The 20,362-nt window shown below is 42.6% G+C and overlaps 1 protein-coding gene across 4 annotated transcripts in view; it reads right to left on the reverse strand.

The window, feature by feature from the left end:
• Positions 1–408: 408 nt before the first annotated feature.
• YEATS2 (YEATS domain containing 2) overlaps positions 409–20,362 on the reverse strand; it is a 114,069-nt gene continuing 94,115 nt past the window's right edge. For all 4 annotated transcript variants that reach the window (XM_042954939.1, XM_042954941.1, XM_042954942.1 and 1 more), the window contains exons 22-31: positions 17,946–18,074; positions 17,363–17,461; positions 11,564–11,666; positions 10,591–10,664; positions 8,404–8,483; positions 7,100–7,301; positions 5,384–5,610; positions 4,399–4,473; positions 3,589–3,662; positions 409–2,164 (exon numbers count right to left, since the gene is read on the reverse strand). In XM_042954939.1, the coding sequence (XP_042810873.1) occupies positions 2,056–2,164; positions 3,589–3,662; positions 4,399–4,473; positions 5,384–5,610; positions 7,100–7,301; positions 8,404–8,483; positions 10,591–10,664; positions 11,564–11,666; positions 17,363–17,461; positions 17,946–18,074 (1,172 nt within the window). In that variant the 3' untranslated portion in view covers positions 409–2,055. The remainder of the gene's footprint in view (positions 2,165–3,588; positions 3,663–4,398; positions 4,474–5,383; positions 5,611–7,099; positions 7,302–8,403; positions 8,484–10,590; positions 10,665–11,563; positions 11,667–17,362; positions 17,462–17,945; positions 18,075–20,362) is intronic.

The raw sequence follows: 20,362 nt of genomic DNA on the forward strand, positions 1-20,362 counted from the left end.
GCAGATGGTCACAGCAGGACTGTGTCACAGGAGTAACTTCTTCCAGACCTCAGCATAGACCAATTCTATCTTTCCGGAAAATCCAGTGTGCTGCTTTGTTAGACAATAGGAGCTGTTTTCCCTCTTGGCCTTGGCTTTGAGGAGGCTCTGAGCTCAATTAGGTAGTTTGCCCCAAAGCTGTCAGAAATAATTACTTCCACAGTCAACATGCATCTTCCAATTTTTTTTTTCAGATTTTTATGTAACTGTAATCCTTTATCTTGAAGAGCTGTACATTCTTTTTGGAAGGAAGTGGAATAATTAATGTAAACCCACAAATACCTATACCTCTGCCCCATTCCAGCTCTCTCTGACTTAATGTAAGAACCCTACCAAGTGTAGTGTTCAAACTCCGAAGAACCCATCACAAATACTAAAAGATTTATTGCAGACTTCTGTTACACAATTATGTTACATGTTATGATACAAACACATTTGAAACATTAACACATGGGAACTATTAAATCATTTAATATTTCATTTGCAAAAAGATAATTACTTTAGGCTTCCATACATGTACTAAATGAACCTGTTGCCATTTGGACCAAATCTTCCTGTAGATCTGTCACAGTCCACTGCTGAATAACTCTGTGCACTTGCCCACTCACCTTGCTTGCAGCAGTTCATGTATAGAGTACCTGAGCCTTTATGTACTCGATTTTTTTTTTTTTTTTACTAAGCCTGGGCCTCCCACTGCCTTACCAAATAGATTTCCTTTTGCATCTGCAATCCTCAGATGTTGAATAAAGAAGTGCAGATTTCTCAGTCATTACCCTGTCTTCCGTTCCTGACCCAAACACCTACAGAACTCATGAAAATGTGAATTATGTTGGTTGGATAAGTTTGACTCACAGGTTTCAAACTTCCTCCAAGCAGATTCCCAGTAACAGAATAAATTCTTTCCTTTCCTTCGACACAGACTATGTTAGGAAGATTAGGACAGAGTATCTTTAATGGAACTGGACGTCACACGGGGCACTGCAAACCTCCCTTCTTCTGTTCACCTCTCCCACCGAGAGGGCTCCACATATGGATACAACCTATTCTCACTGCTTCTGAGCACTGACATTCCTGCCTCTTGGCTTCGGCAGTTATTTCTCTTTAAGGCACTCAGTGTTTCCTTGAAAAGCTTTTCTTCTTTGAAAAGACTGAATGGAAAAGAACAGGACACTAAATCCACTGACAAGACTTACGGTCCAAGCAGGCCTGCCCCAGAGGCTGCCCCCCCACCAGGCACTCAACATGGGCTCAGTGGCAGGTGCTCCCACATACCACTCTCCGCCCCGCACGCACGCTCGCAAAGCTGGTACAAGTCTGCCAAGTACCTGGAGTTTGTGGGTGTTCTCGATTACTAACATTATTTTAAAAGCTTCCCGACTATAGCAAACCTCTCCCTGACTATGCTGGGATCTATCCCTGGACAGTTCTCTGAGCCTGGCTGTAGTAATGTTCCTGTGCTCCACGAACAAAGACTTCTGCTCAGCGTGCAGGCTCCCAGACTTTCTTGTTTTCCACAAGGCATTACTGCTTCCTATAGCTGACTGGGTCCTCTGCACCACGGCCACCGAGTGCCGAGCCCAGTCTGTCTCCAGAGGTTACCAGGTAACTGCTGGAACTGCCTGTAACCTCAGAATGGGTGAAAACCTCTGGTGCCAGTCTTATTCTCTGCCTACACTCAAGCCGAAGATGCCCCTTGACGCCCAGAGGAAAGAAGGACCTGCTACACATGGCCTGGCCCAGCTCTAAGATTCTCTTTACAGAGAGTGAGCAAATGTCAGCTGACAGAGCACACATCCACTCACAGCTTCATTCTAGAATCAGGAAACAAGGTTCTGTCCTGAAGGGATTTGACCTGGGACTGAACACTCTTGGTGTTACAGAGAATTAGGTGGAGACAATGGTTTGGTAGCCATAATATTCTGAGGCACACAGAAAATAACCTCCTTCCCCAAAGAGGAGACATCACAGTTCAAAGCTTCGGCTACATCTTCAAATCCTGCTTTTCCAAGGGCATCTTCATTGATCTTCATTCAATATCCCCATGTGTTTATTTGTGAGGAAGTCCAGAAAAGGAATGTTGCAAATGGCCTGGTGGATGTTGCTCACTGTGATTTCTTTGGGAATCCTGTCGAAAAAACAAAGGATATTAGGTGCAATTTTCTCAGGCATTTAATAATTGAATTAATCCATTTATCAAGCAGACCACCCCGTACACAGGCCCTACTGGAAGGGGACAATGCTGACACCCGGTTTAGGGCCGCATGGGGTGCAGAGAGGCCAGGTGCGTCCTCTCACTCGTTCTCCTTCCCTATTCATTTCTTTCACTTCGGCCAAGACTGGCTTGCCCTCTTCACTGCCAGACCTCTTTAGGGCTCAAATCTGACTTCCCAGTCACAGGTATGAGATGGATTTCAAGAACTTGGTTGAGTGGGGAAAAAAGACTCTGAGGATTGAGGAAAGAGGAAGGAAGTAAAGTGGACAGCACAACAGAATGTCTTTGTAATTCAATCTTAGACTAAAAGCTGAGTCAAAGGACCACAGTACTGTGGGCCCCTGTTTCTGTCTTGGGAAGATGGGAGGTGGAGTCCTGCCAGGCCAGTGTAATGTTAAATGTTCTCATCAAGAGCGCCCAGGCTACCCTGTATCTGCACAGCCAGGACCACGGCAGTGAGCAGGGGCCGCAGAAGGCCCTCAGCCCACTCTTGGATCTCATGCCGGGAAAGGAGCATTCCAGGAACTCCCGTTTCCCCTTCCTTCTTTTTAAAGACATCTTCCACGCTGCCCAATGTATTATATTCTTGTGATGTCTGACCTAACGGTCCTCTGATCTAGGCCTCTTCATGTCCTCAGACACTCATACATCTGTAAATTTTACAAATTTATGACACGCTTTAAGCATATATACTGGGATAAAATACTTGCTTCCTTTGAAAGGAATGCCAGGATGTGGAACAAAGAAAAGCCTGTCTGCCATTCTTCAGGGCCTAGGAAAAGGCAAAACTCCGTGTCCTGATCAGTGATAATTAGGGAGGCAGCAAAGCAGTGGTGAGCCTGTGGGCTTTAGAGCCAGTGAGGTCTGAGGTGAATGTAGGTTCTCTATCACACATGTGCAGGGAAAGGCAGGGAACACTAACTTTCAAAGCCCAGATTCCTGACTTCTAAAAACAGGGTTACAGTTCTCCAATGGAAAATAAATCAGGTAACATATGCAATGTGTGACTCCAACATCTGACACATAACAGACAGTATTATTATCTTTAATTGCAAAGAGTTGGTATTTGTTCAACCCTGTAGTGTTGGAACAGTGTGTCTGAAGTAGTGACTGGAAAGATACAGACCTTGGGGAAACAGTGAGCTTTCACAACGAGAGAGTCTCTCAAAATGACCAAGCAGACCCCTGAGCCTGTCTACCTCTGAGAATGTCCCAAGCACGGCCACCTCCATCTCCAACTGGATTGATTTCAGTAAGTATAAAACCTTTGGATGGGCAACTCAACTGTCAGGAAAGATCTGTAAACCTAGTACCACGGACTAAAGAGATAGGAGTACCTGTTGTGAGATGCTGTCTGGTATCCAACTGCCAAAGCCTGTCTCAGGATGTCGTTCACCAGCTGCTCTGTGGCCTATGACAGAAGACGTGATTACTCTCAGAAACGGCCACCTGCCTGCTGGTAAGAAGGGACACATCTGACCCCGTCCCATACACAAAACTTGGAAAACAACTGTATCTCAGGATCAAAAGTCCTTAAGAAAAAACTCAACGTTCAAGTAACAGACCACGAATATTAGCTCACAACAATAGAGCCCATGATTCTGAGAAATTTTGAATGGGGATAACGTTCATTAATCAGACACTGTTTTTTAAGGAAAAAACAGGTGAGGGTTATTTGTGAGTGATATCTGCTGCGAGAGGGGTCCATCAGGAAAGGAGCTGCTTTAGGCCAGGTAAGGAAGCAATTTTGTCATCCTCTTGCCCAGGGAGGGCACGGCTGTGGTTATTTCTCTGTTGCTGTGACATATGGAGAAAACCCAAGGCTTTGCTTTGAGAGCATGCTCACCTCAGAATGCTTCAAAAGGCACTAAGAAGTATCATTAGAGTGACACCAGCGCAAAAACTCTTGGAGATGCTTTAACACTCAGAAGACCCATGATTTAGTTCATTTAAAAATCAGAAGGAGGAAAAAAAAGAGGAAATGTTAAGCCTGAATAAGATGAAAAAACTTATCTCCGATGTTCCATTTCTGCCTTTGTCCCTTATTCAAAACAGCCTGGGACCCAGACTATCCTGCCTGGCTGGCACCTCAGTGCTTCAGCCCCTGGAGGCAGCTCATGGGCCCTCTGCTGCCAGCAGGCACCCACCTTTAAAATCATGTCCTCTACCACAGACGCATACACGTTCTTGTGAAGTGCCACGGGCTGCAGGGTGATCCCAATCTGGAAAAGGAGAAGAAAGCCATTTGTTCCTCCTTCTACCCTACAAACAACCTCTCTCCAAACAAGCACACTTCTTGGATACCCAAAGGGATGTCCAGTTGAAAGAATAACTCTCAAGCAATCTGGACAAAACTCAGGGGAAGTAACACAAAATGTAACAACTGGAAGAATACGCTATCCTATTTCTCTTTGTTTCTGAGTGGTTGTTAAAAAATACTATTATAATCCTGCTTTTACCCCCAAATCTCCTTCATGAAGATCATGGTCAGAATTGCCACGAATTCTGAGTGTAGGATTAAGACACTGGAAAGCCTAGAATCAGACTTCAGGCCCTGTTTGCAAAAGGTGATGAACATATACCTGGAGACTGTGTCTTGCCCCATCTGGCATTTTCTCCTGTAAAGAAAGACTCTTCCCCTCTGGGTCCCAAGTACAGGTGACAGATGCTGAAGAGCAGCTGAGCTCCACCAGAGGAGGAGAGAGAACTGTCTCCAGTACCGCAGGGTAGTGTGTGTGCCACACCCACACCACAGGCAGGGCACGTGGGGGCTATAAGATGTTAGGGCGAGCTGACCCTCTCAAGTACCACTTGGCAATATTACCGCGTGCCTCAGGAGGGAGAGGTGCTTCTATACCGAGGCGAATGAGAGCAAAGATGAAAGTAGAAAGTGTCTACACCTAGCTGCCTCTGCTTCAGTTCCACGGCCAGCAAGCAACCTTCCACATGTAATTAGTTTTCCTGCCCTGATGTAGCAAAGGGGACACCCAGAGAGCATAACCCAAGTCCGTCAGGCACAAGTGACTCACACATTTCAGACAGGAAAGTCTGGTTGTCGGTTTATAAAGCTGAGGGTCTGAGTATGAAGCACCTGGTTTGTGACCAAAAAACACAACAGGCCACAGCCCCTACCTTCTGTGTGATGTCACCAATAAATTCAGACCCCAGTGTGGGTGGCAGGTACAACTTCATTTCTTCCTGCTTCTCTTCCTGTTCTTTTTTGACGTTGATCTTTAATGGCTCTGGGAGGCTGAGGATATCCACCTCCTCTTCATTCTCCGGCTCTCTTTTCTGGAACTGCTGTAGGTCCTCCAGCTTCCGGCAGAGGCTGTCCGCAGAGGAGAATGACGACGGGCACTCTAAATGAGAGGTACTTAGTCTTAGGGCAGTTGTGGTGGCAAAAGAAAAGGACTTTCCATCTCTGTAAGACCAACAGTCTGAGACCCAGAGAAGAAGGGATGAGTATCAGGGGAGCTGACCTTCTCTCCAGTTCTAGAATTCTATGGATCTGTAACTGTGAGAACTAGTGATTCATGAGACAGACAAGCACAGAGACCGGCATCTCATGTTAATGTATATGTGATGTGACTGCAATCTAAGACAAAGCAGACACTACACAATTCTGACTTACGCCACCCAAAACTAGGCCATCCCCTCAAGCCCCAAATGCTAATGAGTAACTGATTTTCATATCTTAAATCTGGAAAACTTAAAAGTGCACAGTGAAGAAAATAAAAATCACCCACATGAGCACCTCTCACTGCTCAGAGGTTAAGTACTGTTAACATTTTCATTTTTAATAAGTCGATTTACACAAAGTCTAACAAAGAGCATTAGAACTTGAAAGCCAGAAGAGGAGGACCTGGGAATCTTACAACGGGCTTAGGGGTGCCTAGCAGGGTGGTGGCAGGGCACCAGCTCCTGGCTTATTTTGCTTCACTGACTGGGTACTTACAAATTAATCGGCCATATTAACAGAAAGCATTGTATATGTAAAGTATGGTGCTTCATGTATGCCACCAATGAGGTATGGAGATAATCAGTATGGTTTCTGTCCTGCAAAGAACTTAGATATTTCTTTCTGACAAACTGTGAAGGTTTGATACTAAATGCTGCTGGATTTCAGAGGAAGGAGAGGTCGTCCTGCATGAGGGCTCTCTGGACAGCTTCAGGGAGAACACTGAACTTGTGTCTCAAAGGTCTCCCACACTGTCCCTGGATCCCAGGCTCCCTCAGAGTGGGAGGTGGCGCTTCTGCTTTTCTACACAAGTAGTGTAGGGCTGGGAGGAGAAAACAACCTTTCTTATTAAGGTAAAACTCAAAATATCTTTTATGCCCTGCTCCCACCCCATACAGCACAACTCTTGGTTTCTTTACCATAAAACAATTCATCCTGTCTGCAACATTATTAGTTGTTTCCAGCTGAGCCTCCAATGCTGGGTGCTGCACTTCCTAGCTAGGTCTGGAAATAAAGTAATGGATAAGGCAGCAACTCCATCTTCAAGGAGATTGGGTAGACTTGTCTACGAGTGGTTGCAAGGTTACAAAGGAAGGAGAAGTCAGTTCTATCTGGAGGAAAGGAGGTGGGTTAGGAAAGTCTTCAAAGAAGAAATGATCTAACTGTGTGCCTGCTGTATGTCACAGGCTGGAACATTCCTGGCTGGGGCAGGGGAGGACAGGACACACAGCTACAGGTGAGCAAATGCTCATGTTCTTTAAGGTGGCTCTTCAAGTCCTCTGGGGTTGAAGTGGTCCAAGAACCATGGAGGCTGAAGGGATGAGAGCGTGTTCCACGGAAACACCTCTCGGGCTACTGATGGTGCCCAGTGAGCCCCACCAAAGGTGTACCTGGCTCACTGTCGATTTGGGTCAGCACATCCTCAATAGAGTCCCCGTCGCTCCTCAGTGTCTCAGGATCAGGTGGGGTATAGCCATGGCAGCGACACCAGTGAGCAATGTGCTTGGTTTTAAGGGGAGTCAGGTGGTGAAATCTTGGATTCTTCTCCAGTATTTCTTGTAAGACTTTTCGCATTGTCATTGCTCTTTGCCACTTAAAAAAATATTTTTTTGAACCATAATCAATTTCAACTTAGCAATGTGTTAAAATAAATCATTCAACTGTAAATTACCATGCTAACTTGTCAGAATTATTTTTTTTTAAATCTGATTGTGTTTAAAAGTTAAAAAAATTTTTTTCTTTAAATGTTTATTTATTTTGAGAGACAGAGCGTGAGCAGGGGAGGGGCAGAGAAAGAGGGAGACACAGAATCCGAAGCAGGCTCCAGGCTCTGGGCTGTCAGCACAGAGCCTGATGCGGGGCTCAAACCCACAAGTGAGATCATGACCTGAGCCTGGCTCAACTGACTGAGCCACCCAGGCACCCCTAAAAGTTTTTAAAGGAAGTAAAGGAGGGGCACCTGGGAGGCTCAGCCAGTTAAGCATCTGACTTTGGCTCAGGTCATGATCTCACAGCTCTTGGGTTCGAACCCCACATCGGGCTCTGTGCTGACAGATCGGACCCTGGAGACTGCTTTGGATTCTGTGTCTCCCTCTGTCTTTGCCCCCCCGCCCCCCCCATCGTGTTCGGTCTTTTATCTCTCTCAAAAATGAATAAACATTAAAAAAAATTTTTTTTTTAATATATATCAGGTATCAGATATATATCAGATGTTTATGAAATAACAATGAAACTCCTAGGCTCTTCACCTGGTCTCAACCCATGGTCTCCTACTGCCCTTTTCCCCCAGTCTTCCCCAAACCCATCACACCAACTTCCTCAGAGCATGCCTTCACACGTGCCAATTTCTCCTGTAACCCCATCATCTGGCATAGGAGCTGCTGCATTGGAAGTAATCAACAAATACCTGGTTTCATTTTAATATACTGAAATACATATAAGATTTTTAGAGATTTTTACCAATGCAGGATAAACAAGTAGACCTTTCAAAGGCTAGCTCCAAGTGTTTAAAAAATGAGATTTTTAATGGAGGAAAAAATTCTACCACCAAATATTTAATAAAATATGTTGCAAATTTTGTCACTGTTCCAGAAGACAAGGTTTATGGAAGCAGCCTGAATGCACATGTGTTCTGGTTATTTTCTTCCCAGACTCAGTGGCAGCCTGCATCACAAATAGGCAGACAAAGGATTACCTCAGCAGCTCTCCTTTTTCCAATGTTCCAGCCATAATACTGCTCCACAGACTTCGCAGAAAAACAGCTGGCATCTTCACCTAGAATGCACATATCCAGCAAACTCTATGAATAAAGTTGGTATGATTTAAATCAAACCTTATCTGCGAGGGATATGTCCCAAAGTTTCTTTAGACCTATTTATTGGATATACATTCCTTACTGGGCAAAATGGATATACGTTCCTCACTAACACAGAGAGAGAGCTTCTCCTTAAAAGAGAAGGCATCTTATTACTGGTGTGTACTCAAAACAACATTAGTCTCTGGGAAATCGGCTTCTTTGGCAGAGCAACCTTCATGGCAGTCGACTACCTATTCAAATCAGTGGAGATGGCACTCCACTAGGGACATGAGGTCTGAGGTCTAGCCCTGGCCTTGCCATGAACTCACTAAGTGGTGTCAGGCATCCTATAGCACCCCTCTGGCTTCAGTTCTCTGATCTGTAAAATGAGACCATTGGGACAGATAGTCTCTAACCTGCCTTCCAGTTCTAGTATTCTATATTTGTATCTAAGTTTTTAAAAAACATTTTTGGGGCACCGGGGTGGCTCAGTCGGTTAAGCATCCAACTTCAGCTCAGGTCATGATCTCACAGTCCGTGGGTTTGAGCTCCATGTTGGGCTCTGTGCTGACAGCTCAGAGCCTAGAACCTGTTTCAGATTCTGTGTCTCCCTCGCTCTCTGCCCCTCCGCTCGTGTGCAGTCTCTCTCAAAAATAAACATTAAAAAAAATTTTTTTTAAGTAAAAATAAAAAACAGATTTCTGATTTTTTTTCTGCCAGGCTAGGAAAATGTCCCTGAAAGTTTCCTTTGAACTACCTGAGAATGACCCCCCCTGACTTCAACCAAGAAAAAAAGAGGTAATTTCTTTGCTGTTAGAAAAAAATAAGCAGGGGGGCGCCTGGGTGGCTCAGTTGGTTAAACATCCGACTTCAGCTCAGGTCATGATCTCACGGTCCGTGAGTTCGAGCCCCGCGTCGGGCTCTGTGCTGACAGCTCGGAGCCTGGAGCCTGCTTCCGATTCTGTGTCTTCCTTTCTCTCTCTCTCTGCCCCTCCCCTGCTTACCCTCTGTCTCTGTCAAAAATAAAATAAAACATCAAAATAAAAAAAATTAAAAAAAAGAAAAGAAAAGAAAAAAATAAGCAGGGCAGGCTGTACTTGGCCTGTCATTTTCATATTCCCATGAATGTAACATGATAATCTATTTCATCCCTTCCCTATAAATGTTTGCAAGGTGCCTGGGTGGCTCAGCTGGTTGAATGTCAGCTCTTGATTTCGGCTCAGGTCATGATCTCACAGTTCATGAGTTCAAGCCCCGCATCGGGCTCTGTGCTGATGGCATATAGCTTGCTTGGGACTATCCCTCTCTCTCTGCCCCTCCCTCCCTCTCCCTCTCCCTCTCAAAAATAAATAAATAAACTTTAAAAAAAAAAAAAAAAAAAAGGAAGTTTAAATGTTCGTAGTCATCTTGCCCAAGAGCGTACGCCTGAGTATCAACAGGCTATCTGCCCCCTAAAGGCAGCTGATTCTGTCCAAAGAACTGAGAGGCAAGTTTTTCAGTCTTGTTGACGATGGGTAGTGACAGAACAGACTTCACTGTTGGGGAGTCTTGACAACTGTGCATTTGTACAAAGTGAGGGATCGTGAGGGATAAAAGATTAATGGCTTTAGAGTCAGACCTAGGTTAGTATCCTCCCTCACTACCCACTGCTAGTGATCTTTGAGTAAGTTACTTAGCCTTGGTTTTCTCATCTGTAAAATGGAGATAATACCACCTATCCCACAAGAGACAGTAAATGTACTGAGCCTGCACAGAGTCTGGCACATTGCAGGCAAAGACTAATCTGCCTTAATAAGCATTAAAAACTAATGCAGTTTTATACAACAGATTTACTAAGATTTACATACAACAAATGTAAAAAATTCCTTCCATAGATCATAGTGTTAACAGTAAAAGGCCAACTGGTTGACCAAGATATTATGAATTCTAAAATCCTGCAAATGAACTATAGTTGTAACTAAAACCTCCTAAGATAACTACTACATCAGTATTAATTTACACTACAATATGATTTAAGTTGACTCAATAAACCAAGTAGTTCACAGCTTTAAAAATGCATCCATATATTCAGTATAATTATCTTACTTTTTGCAGTGATTAAGGGAATCTTCTTTACCACTGCTGTTAAGAGTTGCTGGATAGTCTCTAAATGGTCTATCCTGAGAATAAAAAAAAAGATTAAGGTAGTAAACACACACAGTGGTTTCTAGCCACATATATATACACACATACACACATACACATACACACACGAATTTATGTACATATCCTCTTTCCAAGGGAATTAAAACATAACGAATTGTACTAGGCAGGTCTTTCCTTTCATGGATAGCCTTTTAAACATAAACCAGATGAGACCCCAGGAATGGCAAATTACACAAATATGTTTAATTTTATGTTTTAAAATTAAATAATCACATACCTTTTTCAATTCAATGCTACTAGAGCAGAAAATTTTCTATATTCAAATGCCTATTCTTAGGGTTATTACAGCTCATGCTGTCACCTATCATGTGAAAGTGGCTGTTTCTATTGTCCCCAGTAATTTGACATGCTTCAAAATACACGGGCAGAGGTGGGTTCCCAATTTGGAAATTAGAAAATCTCATGAAATGTTTTTAGAAAAAGCAATGACTGTGTATGGCCCATGAAAAGGCAGCTGTTTAAGTCAGGCAGGTGTATGGATACTCAGACATAAAATGTATACACACCTGAGTAATTACCCCACAGAAATTTCATACCCAAGGATTCAGCAAAGAAAGTACATGTTGTCAAGCTCCACTGGAGGGAGATCTGTACCACCTGAGGCTTCCAAGGCAACAAATCCAGTGCCTCCCGCCCTTAGATGACATCAGTGTATTAACTGAAGACTCCTGAGCTGTGCATCAAGCGGAAACACTTGTTCAACTGCACATGGACAGAAGGTCCCACCCATCAAGGGGCTTACTTCTATACACACACAACTCTGCACATACTCAGCTGTCACAGGAACGGGTTTTAAAAAGTATCATAAAAACACCAAAATCACAACTCCCTTAGAAAGGACTGAAATAATTACTTAATGACATAGTTTCCCAGTTCAGAACTTTCTTCTGTTTTCACTGGTGTCTGACCCTCCTGAGAGAGGCAGCCTGGCCCAGGCGTTTCTGGTTCAGTCTTTACTACAAGGGAAGAGCAACAAAAGAGAGCTGTAAGCCTTCAATGACGGAAGGACATGTGCAGGCAGAAACAAAAGCTCTTCCACTGAAACTCAGGGAGGAAACTGCCACAGCAGCTGCTGCAGAGACACAGCTAGGGGACTGAGATGGCACCCATCATCACAGGATCAGCAGACAAGGGAAGAACTGTTACTCTGGGTCTCAGGGGGAGCAACTCTAGGCTCATGACAAGGCGGGCAATAAAATGGCTTTTTATATATTTCTTAAAGGGCCAACCACACCACTATGTGAAATCCCCCCCATCTCTCTCTCTCTCGCGTGCGTGCCCATGCGCACACGCACATGCACACACACTCACACACACACACACACATTAAAATACAATGCTGGCATGTTCTAATATCCTATTGGATATCATCTCTCCAGCTAAGTTTATCAACTTTCAGCATTATCTTAGTGTTCTGAGACACAAGGCATAAGCAAAATTCAGATCTGCTGTGCTTGGAAATAACCAAGCCAATCACATTAGGCTTTAATCTTACTAAATCTACTGACAGAAGATAGCAAGGTCTCAGGTGCATGTGTCTCCCTGTATTTCTGCGTCTTTTTCGTCAAGAAACCATGACCACACACTTTCTGCTTCTGCATCAGCTTCCTTGCCTTTAATCCTTCCCTTTCAACTCACCTTGCATATCCGGACCAGAAAATTTTCCTAAGTGACCTTTTTAGTGTCATTTCCATACTTAACATCCTTCAGTACTTTCCTATCTAACAAGAGTCTACAAATGAGATCTACTAATACATCTCTATACATCTCTCTTCCTTTTTATTGATACATAGCTTGCAAAAAATGTACAAATATTAAGGGTATGGTTCAATTACCTATGTCTACACCCATGTACACCACTCCAATCAAGATATAGAGTTATTTCTAGTCCTCAACTAGGCTCCCTATGCTTTTGGTAGTTCCTCCCTGCCAAAGATAATCACCTTTTGTCCACTTTGAATTTCACATAACTGGAATCTTACTGCACATAATCCTTTGCATCAGCATCTTTTTAGCTATTAAAAACAACAATGCAATGGACGTTCCTGTATATGTCTTTTGGTGGATGGACATATGTGTGCACTTCCTAGAAGTGTATTTGCTGGAATGGAGGGCAGATGTAGGAGATTTACTAATTAGAATCTAATAAGATTTATTAGAAATCTAATCTAATTAGAAATCTAACCTAATCTAATAAATGTAAGATTTATTAGAATCTAACCTGCAGTTTGGCAGATCAGAAAATGTCAAACTGCTTTCCAAAGTGATTATATCAATTTCTAGTCCCACCAGCAGGGCATGTGAGTTCCAGCTGCATCACATCTTTGCCAAAACTTGAATGGCCAGTGTTTTATTTGGTGATGTAACAGCATTTCACTATGGCTTTAATTTGTATTTCCTTGATGACTAATGACATTGAACAACTTTGCATATCTTTATGAGCTATCTGGATATCCTCTTCAGTGCAGTGTCTGTTCACCGTTCTTTAAAGAAAAATTAGTGTCCGTATTTTTCATATTGATTTTTCGACGGTCTGCGTATGTATACTCTAGCTATGACTCCTTTGTTAGATGTATCAATCACCACTATCTTGAGTATGTGGCTTGACTTTCACTCTTAATTTTGTACCTCTAATGAAGTGAGGTTCCCAGTGTTATGGACCTTTTCTTTTATGGCTAGTTTTCTTACCTGTTCTGTTTACAAAGCACCTTTGCCCAAGGTCATGAAGATATTCTCTTCTAGATGCTTTATTGCTTTACCTTTCACATTTAGCTCTATATCCAACTCAAATTAATTTTTGTTTATGGTGTAAGGTTCAGTGTTTTCCCAAATGGATATATCTGATTAACCCAGCATTATGTATGGTAATGAACATCCCTTCCCTACTGAATGTCATAATCAGGTGACCATATACGTGGAAGTCTATTTTTGGGTTCTCTTTTCCATTCCATTATTCTGTTTATTCTTGAACCAATTCAACACTATCTCTGCAGCTTTAAATTTTTTTTTTTAATGCTTTTATTTATTTTGAAGGAGAGAGAGACCAAGCGTGAGCAGGGGAGGAACAGAGAGAGGGAGACATAGAATTTGAAGCAGGCTCCAGGCTCTGAGCTGTCAGCACAGAGCCCGATGTGGGGCTCAGACTCACAAACTGTGAGATCATGACCTGAGCCGAAGTCGGACGCTTAGCCGACTGAGCCACCCAGGTGCCCCTATCTCTGTAGTTTTTTTTTTTTTTTTAATTTTTTTTAATGTTTATTTTTATTTTTGAGAGAGACAGAGACAGAATGCGAGTGGGTTAGGGGCAGAGAGAGAGGGAGACACAGAATCTGAAGCAGGCTCCAGGCTGTCAGCACAGGGCCTGATGCGGGGCTCGAACTCACGAGCTGTGAGATCATGACCTGAGCTGAAGTCGGACGCTCAACCGACTGAGCCACCCAGGCACCCCTCGCTGTAGCTTTAAAGTGTATATATATCTGATGGTCCAAGTTCCCTAGTTTTTTGTTCTTCAAAACTGCCTCAGCTACTCTAGGCCTTTGCATTCCCACGTATATTTTAGATTTAGCTTGTCCATTTTTGGGGCGGGGAGAAAGCATAACACATCATGTTTTTAGTAAGTTAACATAATTATTCATATTTGTAAGAAATTAGTTGAGGCCTGAACAACTTGCAGGACTGGAGAGCCAACCCTCCCCCTTCAGTCAAAAATCCATGTGTTTAACTTTTGGCTCCCCAAAAACTTAACTATTAACAACGTACTACTGACTGGAAGCCTTACCAAAAACACAATTAATACATATTTGCATGTTGTATATATTATATACTGTGTTCCCATAATGAAGCTAGAGACAAAAAAAATTAAGAAAATCATAAGGAAGAGAAAATACATTTACAGTACTGTATTGCAAAAAAAATCTGTGTAATAAGGGGGCCTGCACTGTTCAAACCGGTGTTGTTCAAGTGTCAACTGTATTTATAATTTATTATGTTTATAATGGAATATCCTCCTTCCATTTATTTAGGTCTTGTTAATTTCTCTCAGAACTGTTTAGTAGGTTGCTAGCACTTAATTTCTACATAAAAATTAAATTTTTATGTATTGACTTGTATCAAATGACCTTGCTAATTTCATTTTTGACAGTATATATTCCCCCACTCCCTAGTGATTTCAAGACTTCAAGAAACAGAAAGGGGGTGCTTGGGTGGCTCAGTTGGTTAAGCGTCTGACCTCCACTCAGGTCATGATCTCATGGTTCGTGAGTTCAAGCACCGCGTCAGGCTCTGTGCTCACAGCTCACAGCTCAGAGCCTGGAGCCTGGAGCCTGCTTCAGATTCTGGTCTTCCTCTCTCTCTGCCCCTCCCCCATTCACACTCTGTCTCTCTCAAGAAAAAACTAAAAAAAAAAAAAAAAAGAAAAAAAAAAAAAGACACAGAAGGAAGTCCTCAGAAAAAGTTCTAGTTCTACAGGTGCAAGTACACTTATATTAATCTGGCCCTCAAACTACTACAGAATTAGACTGTTAGCATTTTTAGGTTGACACAGCTATTCTACTAGAGAAATGAAAACATATGCTCTTAAAAACTTATACATAATAACTTTTAACAACTCTAATGTCCACCAATAGGAGAAAGAATAAACAAATTATGATGTATTCCTACAGTGTGGAATACTATTCAGGTACAATAAATATGAATCTGAAAAATATTATGGTGAGTAAATAAAACCAGACGTGGAAGAATGCATGTGCTCCCATTCATATAAAGTTAAAAAAAAAGCAGACACACTATTCTATTCTAGTCTATTCTAAGGGAAATCAGAACAGTGGCTGCCTATAGGGGTTGGAAACTGACTGGAAGGAGCACAAGGTGATGAAAATTTCTGTATCTTGAATGGAAAATGGGTTACATGGGTTTATAATAAAACTCATCAAATGGTATGCTAATTATCTTTGCATTTCAATATACAAAATTTTATAATTAAAATAAAAACAGATGCCCTGACCCCAGTCCAAAATTAACTGAGTCAGGGGTGCCTGGGTGGCTCATTCGCTTGAGCATCTGACTCTTGGTTTCGGCTCAGGTCGTGATCTCACAGTTTCCTGAGTGTGAGCCCCATGTCGCGCTCTGGGCAGACAGCATGGAGCCTGCTTGGGATTCTCTCTCTCCCTCTCTCTCTGCCCTTCCCCCACTTGCGCTGTCTCTCTCTCTCAAAATAAATAAACCTAAAAAAAAATTTAACTGAATCAGAATCTGCATGAGGAAGGCCTATGAAATATAGCTACTATTGAGGAGAACTACTGGTCCAGACTAATCCAATTCTTTTATTAGCAATCTTTTGATCAGAGGTTGGCAAACTTTTCCTATAAAGGACTAACCAGTAAATATTTTAGGCTCTGTGGGTCATATGACCCCGGGTGCAACTGATTAACTCTGAGGTGGCAGAGCATCCACCAATAATATGTAAATAAATGGGAATGGTTGGGTGCCAATTACTTTTATTTAAAAAACAGGCAGGGGAGGGGCGTCTGGGTGGCTCAGTCGGCTGAGCATCCGACATCGGCTCAGGTCATGATCTCAGTTTGTGGGTTCGAGCCCCGCATCAGGCTCTGTGCTGACAGCTCAGAGCCTGGATCCTGCTTCGGATTCTGTGTCTCCTTCTCTCTGCCCCTCCCCCGCTCATGCTCTGTCTCTCAAAAATAAATAATGTTAAAAAAAAACCTTTTTTTAAAAACAGGCAAGGACTGTAATCAGCAAATCCATGTTTTAGTTGGTCATGCTGTAAGTAACAAATTCACCTTTCTTCAAGACTACTGTGAAAGATCCAGCATGCCTGAGAAGCAGACCTACTTCAAATTCTGACTACACTGCTTTTTAACTTTCAAGATTTGGGAAGTAGATACTTACTATCTCCAAACTTCACTTTCCTCATCTGTAATACGAGCATAATAGCTATCCTGAAGGACTGTGATAATTAGTGATATATATAAAGTAGCCAGCAAGGTTCCTGGTATCCTTCAGGCTCTTAACACATGGTAGCTATCATTATTACAGATGTTACAGATTTCAAAATGTGTTGCTCTAACCCATTGCACTATCTCAATCTACTCAGTAGTCAGAAATGTCCCCCTGGCCAGCCTGCCAAAGTTTGGCCCCACCTAAAGCTCCTTTACAACGATACACCCTAGGTGAGTCCCCTAATTGGTTTACTTCCCCCAAACAAACCCTACTGCTCCCTCAATCTGGCACGCCCCTTCCCCCTCCACAGCTTAACATGCTTCACCCTTCTTAAGTCTAGGTTATAATCCCTGCCCCGCACAAAGTCCTACACCTCCACACCCACTCCACACCCCACCAACCCTGACCAGACATCCTAGACCAAAACACTTCACATTCACATTTTCCAGCTCACTTATGCTGGAGTTATCAATCACTGCCTGCTGTCTACAACTCAGTTCAACCTGATTGTAAGTTCTTGGAGGACAGAAATGCTGCTTTAAACATCTCTGCATTTCCCTCAATGTCAGGTCTACTCTAAAATACTCTAAGTATTTCTGAAGGGACTGATTCACAGATGCTGAAACTTGAAGGGACCTAGATTACAGTAACACCTTGCACGAAACTTCCGGGCAAAAATACCGTGAGAAACACCTACCTTTTGTAACAGCTGCTGGAGCAGAGCTGGGGACAACTGGGTTTGGGGAAGCTACAGGCAGAATGGCAGGTGATTTGTTGGCAGAAAATGACTGAACCACTAACAGGGAAAAAAAGGGAGAGGACGTAAGAAATACAGAAATCATTCTAATGATGACCTAACTCCCAGGTGATGGCCCCATTTTAGACTAAAGGCACAAGAACAATTTCAGTACATTAAAAAGGTCCTTATTAATACAGTGATGTGACAAGGTAGGGTAGGCTGTTTACTATTAGCACCAGGGTAACTGAGCTTTTATTATCTTCCACTGTGGAAATGGGGGCTTGTCACTAAGAAAATAAAAATCCAATTAGCTTGGAACTCTCCTGAACACTTAAAATGTTCCCCGGCTACTCAACTTTAGAAATGGGGAGTTATTTAGAAGCCGATGGGTCATCTGGGGGTGTCCCAGAGTTCAAAATGCCAAGGACAACTCTGATGGCTAAAGGGAAGACCAAATGGGGAGGGGAGCCTGGGAACCACCCCCTAGACGCCCCTGCCAACAGTCCTGGTGGCAGCCGAAACCCGTGGGTGAAGGACTTACCTTTATTCACAGGCATCAGTATGGTCTGTACACCTCCAGATGTATTTACACTGAGTGGCTTGAGCTGGCTGGGGATCGTCAGGACAGCCTGCTGGGGATTGGATTGGCTGGAGTGAATCTTTAGCAATCCTAAAATAAGTTGGAAGATAAGGCCAAGCTGAAGATCAGATGCTTTCTGAAAGTCCTGCCTTCTTCAGCATTCACCTTTCCTCACAGGAGGAAGTTCTTAGGACATCCACCCCTTCAGTAAACAGAGAGCTGGAAGCAATGGATGTGACAGATTTCACAATGAAAACAATGACGTGACAGTGAGGATTTATTTTTGCTCCGCAATCATGAAGTAACAGAAATTTTTGGAAAAGCAACACTAATCAACAAGAGAAAACATGAAAAAGTATTAAAAAAATTAAAATTAAAAAAAGAGAAAAAGTAGGGGCGCCTGCATGGCTCAGTTGGTTGGCCATCCAACTCTTGATTTCGGCTCACGTCATGATCTCACAGTTTGTGAGTTCAAGCCCCGCACTGGGTTCTGGTAGTATATAGCCTGCTGGGGATTCTCTCTTTCTTTCTCTCTTTCTTTCTCTCTTTCTTTCTCTCTTTCTTTCTCTCTTTCTTTCTTTCTCTCTTTCTTTCTCTCTCTCTCTCTCTCTCAAAATAAATAAATAAATAAAACAATAAAAAAGAGAAAAAAATCCCCGAAAGCCCAACCACAGAGAGAACAGTATTAACATTTTAAGACAGTTCTTTCCATGTTTGTTTTCTGTGACAATTTCTGTGTTTTGTATATAGCTGTGACAGGTACAAACTGAATATAAAATTCTGTCTTCTGATTTGGTTAACTGTCATTTTCTTACTTTAAAACCTTCTCTAGCTCCTGGCTGCCCAGAGAATGTTTCCAAAATTAGTTTCAAAGTATTCAGAGTCCATTTTAAGCTCATCCCAGTTTATCTGCATCCCCTTCACACCATCCTTATAGATCAAATACTCCTATCTGTGTACTCACCATACCTTCTAATTTCCTACTTGTGTGCAGTTCTCATCTTTCAAACATCAAACATTCTCCACCTATTATTATTATTTTTAAGTAAACTCTACCCCCAATGTGGGGCTCAAACTCACAACTCCAAGATCAAGAGTCGCATGCTCTACCAACTGAGCCAGCCAGGTGCCCCTCCACCTGTCATTTTATTTTTATTTTTTTTTATTTTTATTTTTATTTTTTTTTATTTTTTAATATATGAAATTTACTGTCAAATTGGTTTCCATACAACACCCAGTGCTCATCCCAAAAGGTGCCCTCCTCAATACCCATCACCCACCCTGCCCTCCCTCCCACCCTGCCCTCCCTCCCACCCCCCATCAACCCTCAGTTTGTTCTCAGTTTTTAAGAGTCTCTAATGCTTTGGTTCTCTCCCACTCTAACCTCTTTTTTTTTTTTTTTTTCCTTCCCCTCCCCCATGGGTTTCTGTTATGTTTCTCAGGATCCACATAAGAGTGAAACCATATGGTATCTGTCTTTCTCTGTATGGCTTATTTCACTTAGCATCACACTCTCCAGTTCCATCCATGTTGCTACAAAAGGCCATATTTCATTTTTTCTCATTGCCACGTAGTATTCCATTGTGTATATAAACCACAATTTCTTTATCCATTCATCAGTTGATGGACATTTAGGCTCTTTCCATAATTTGGCTATTGTTGAGAGTGCCGCTATAAACATTGGGGTACAGGTGCCCCTATGCATCAGTACTCCTGTATCCCTTGGATAAATTCCTAGCAGTGCTATTGCTGGGTCATAGGGTAGGTCTATTTTTAATTTTCTGAGGAACCTCCACACTGCTTTCCAGAGCGGCTGCACCAATTTGCATTCCCACCAACAGTGCAAGAGGGTTCCTGTTTCTCCACATCCTCTCCAGCATCTATAGTCTCCTGATTTCTTCATTTTGGCCACTCTGACTGGCGTGAGGTGGTATCTGAGTGTGGTTTTGATTTGTATTTCTCTGATAAGGAGCGACGTTGAACATCTTTTCATGTGCCTGTTGGCCATCCGGATGTCTTCTTTAGAGAAGTGTCTATTCATGTTTTCTGCCCATTTCTTCACTGGGTTATTTGTTTTTCGGGTGTGGAGTTTGATGAGCTCTTTATAGATTTTGGATACTAGCCCTTCCACCTGTCATTTTAGAAAGGGTCACCCTCTTCCACTTTCCTTTTAGGCTAAACTTCCATATTCCCATTTCCACTATTCAACTGTTGGAGGCATTCAGAGGCCGGTAAAAACAATAGGCAGTTACTGTGAGACAGCACAAAAGACACAACACAAACACATGCTGTCACACACTTAAAAACAGCAATAGGAAAAAAAAACAGCTTAGAGGCTAAAGATACTTTAAGACATTGAAAAGCAGAGGATATGTATG

Source organism: Panthera leo, chromosome C2 (assembly GCF_018350215.1).
Source record: "Panthera leo isolate Ple1 chromosome C2, P.leo_Ple1_pat1.1, whole genome shotgun sequence".
In the NCBI taxonomy this organism is placed as follows: Eukaryota; Metazoa; Chordata; class Mammalia; order Carnivora; family Felidae; genus Panthera; species Panthera leo.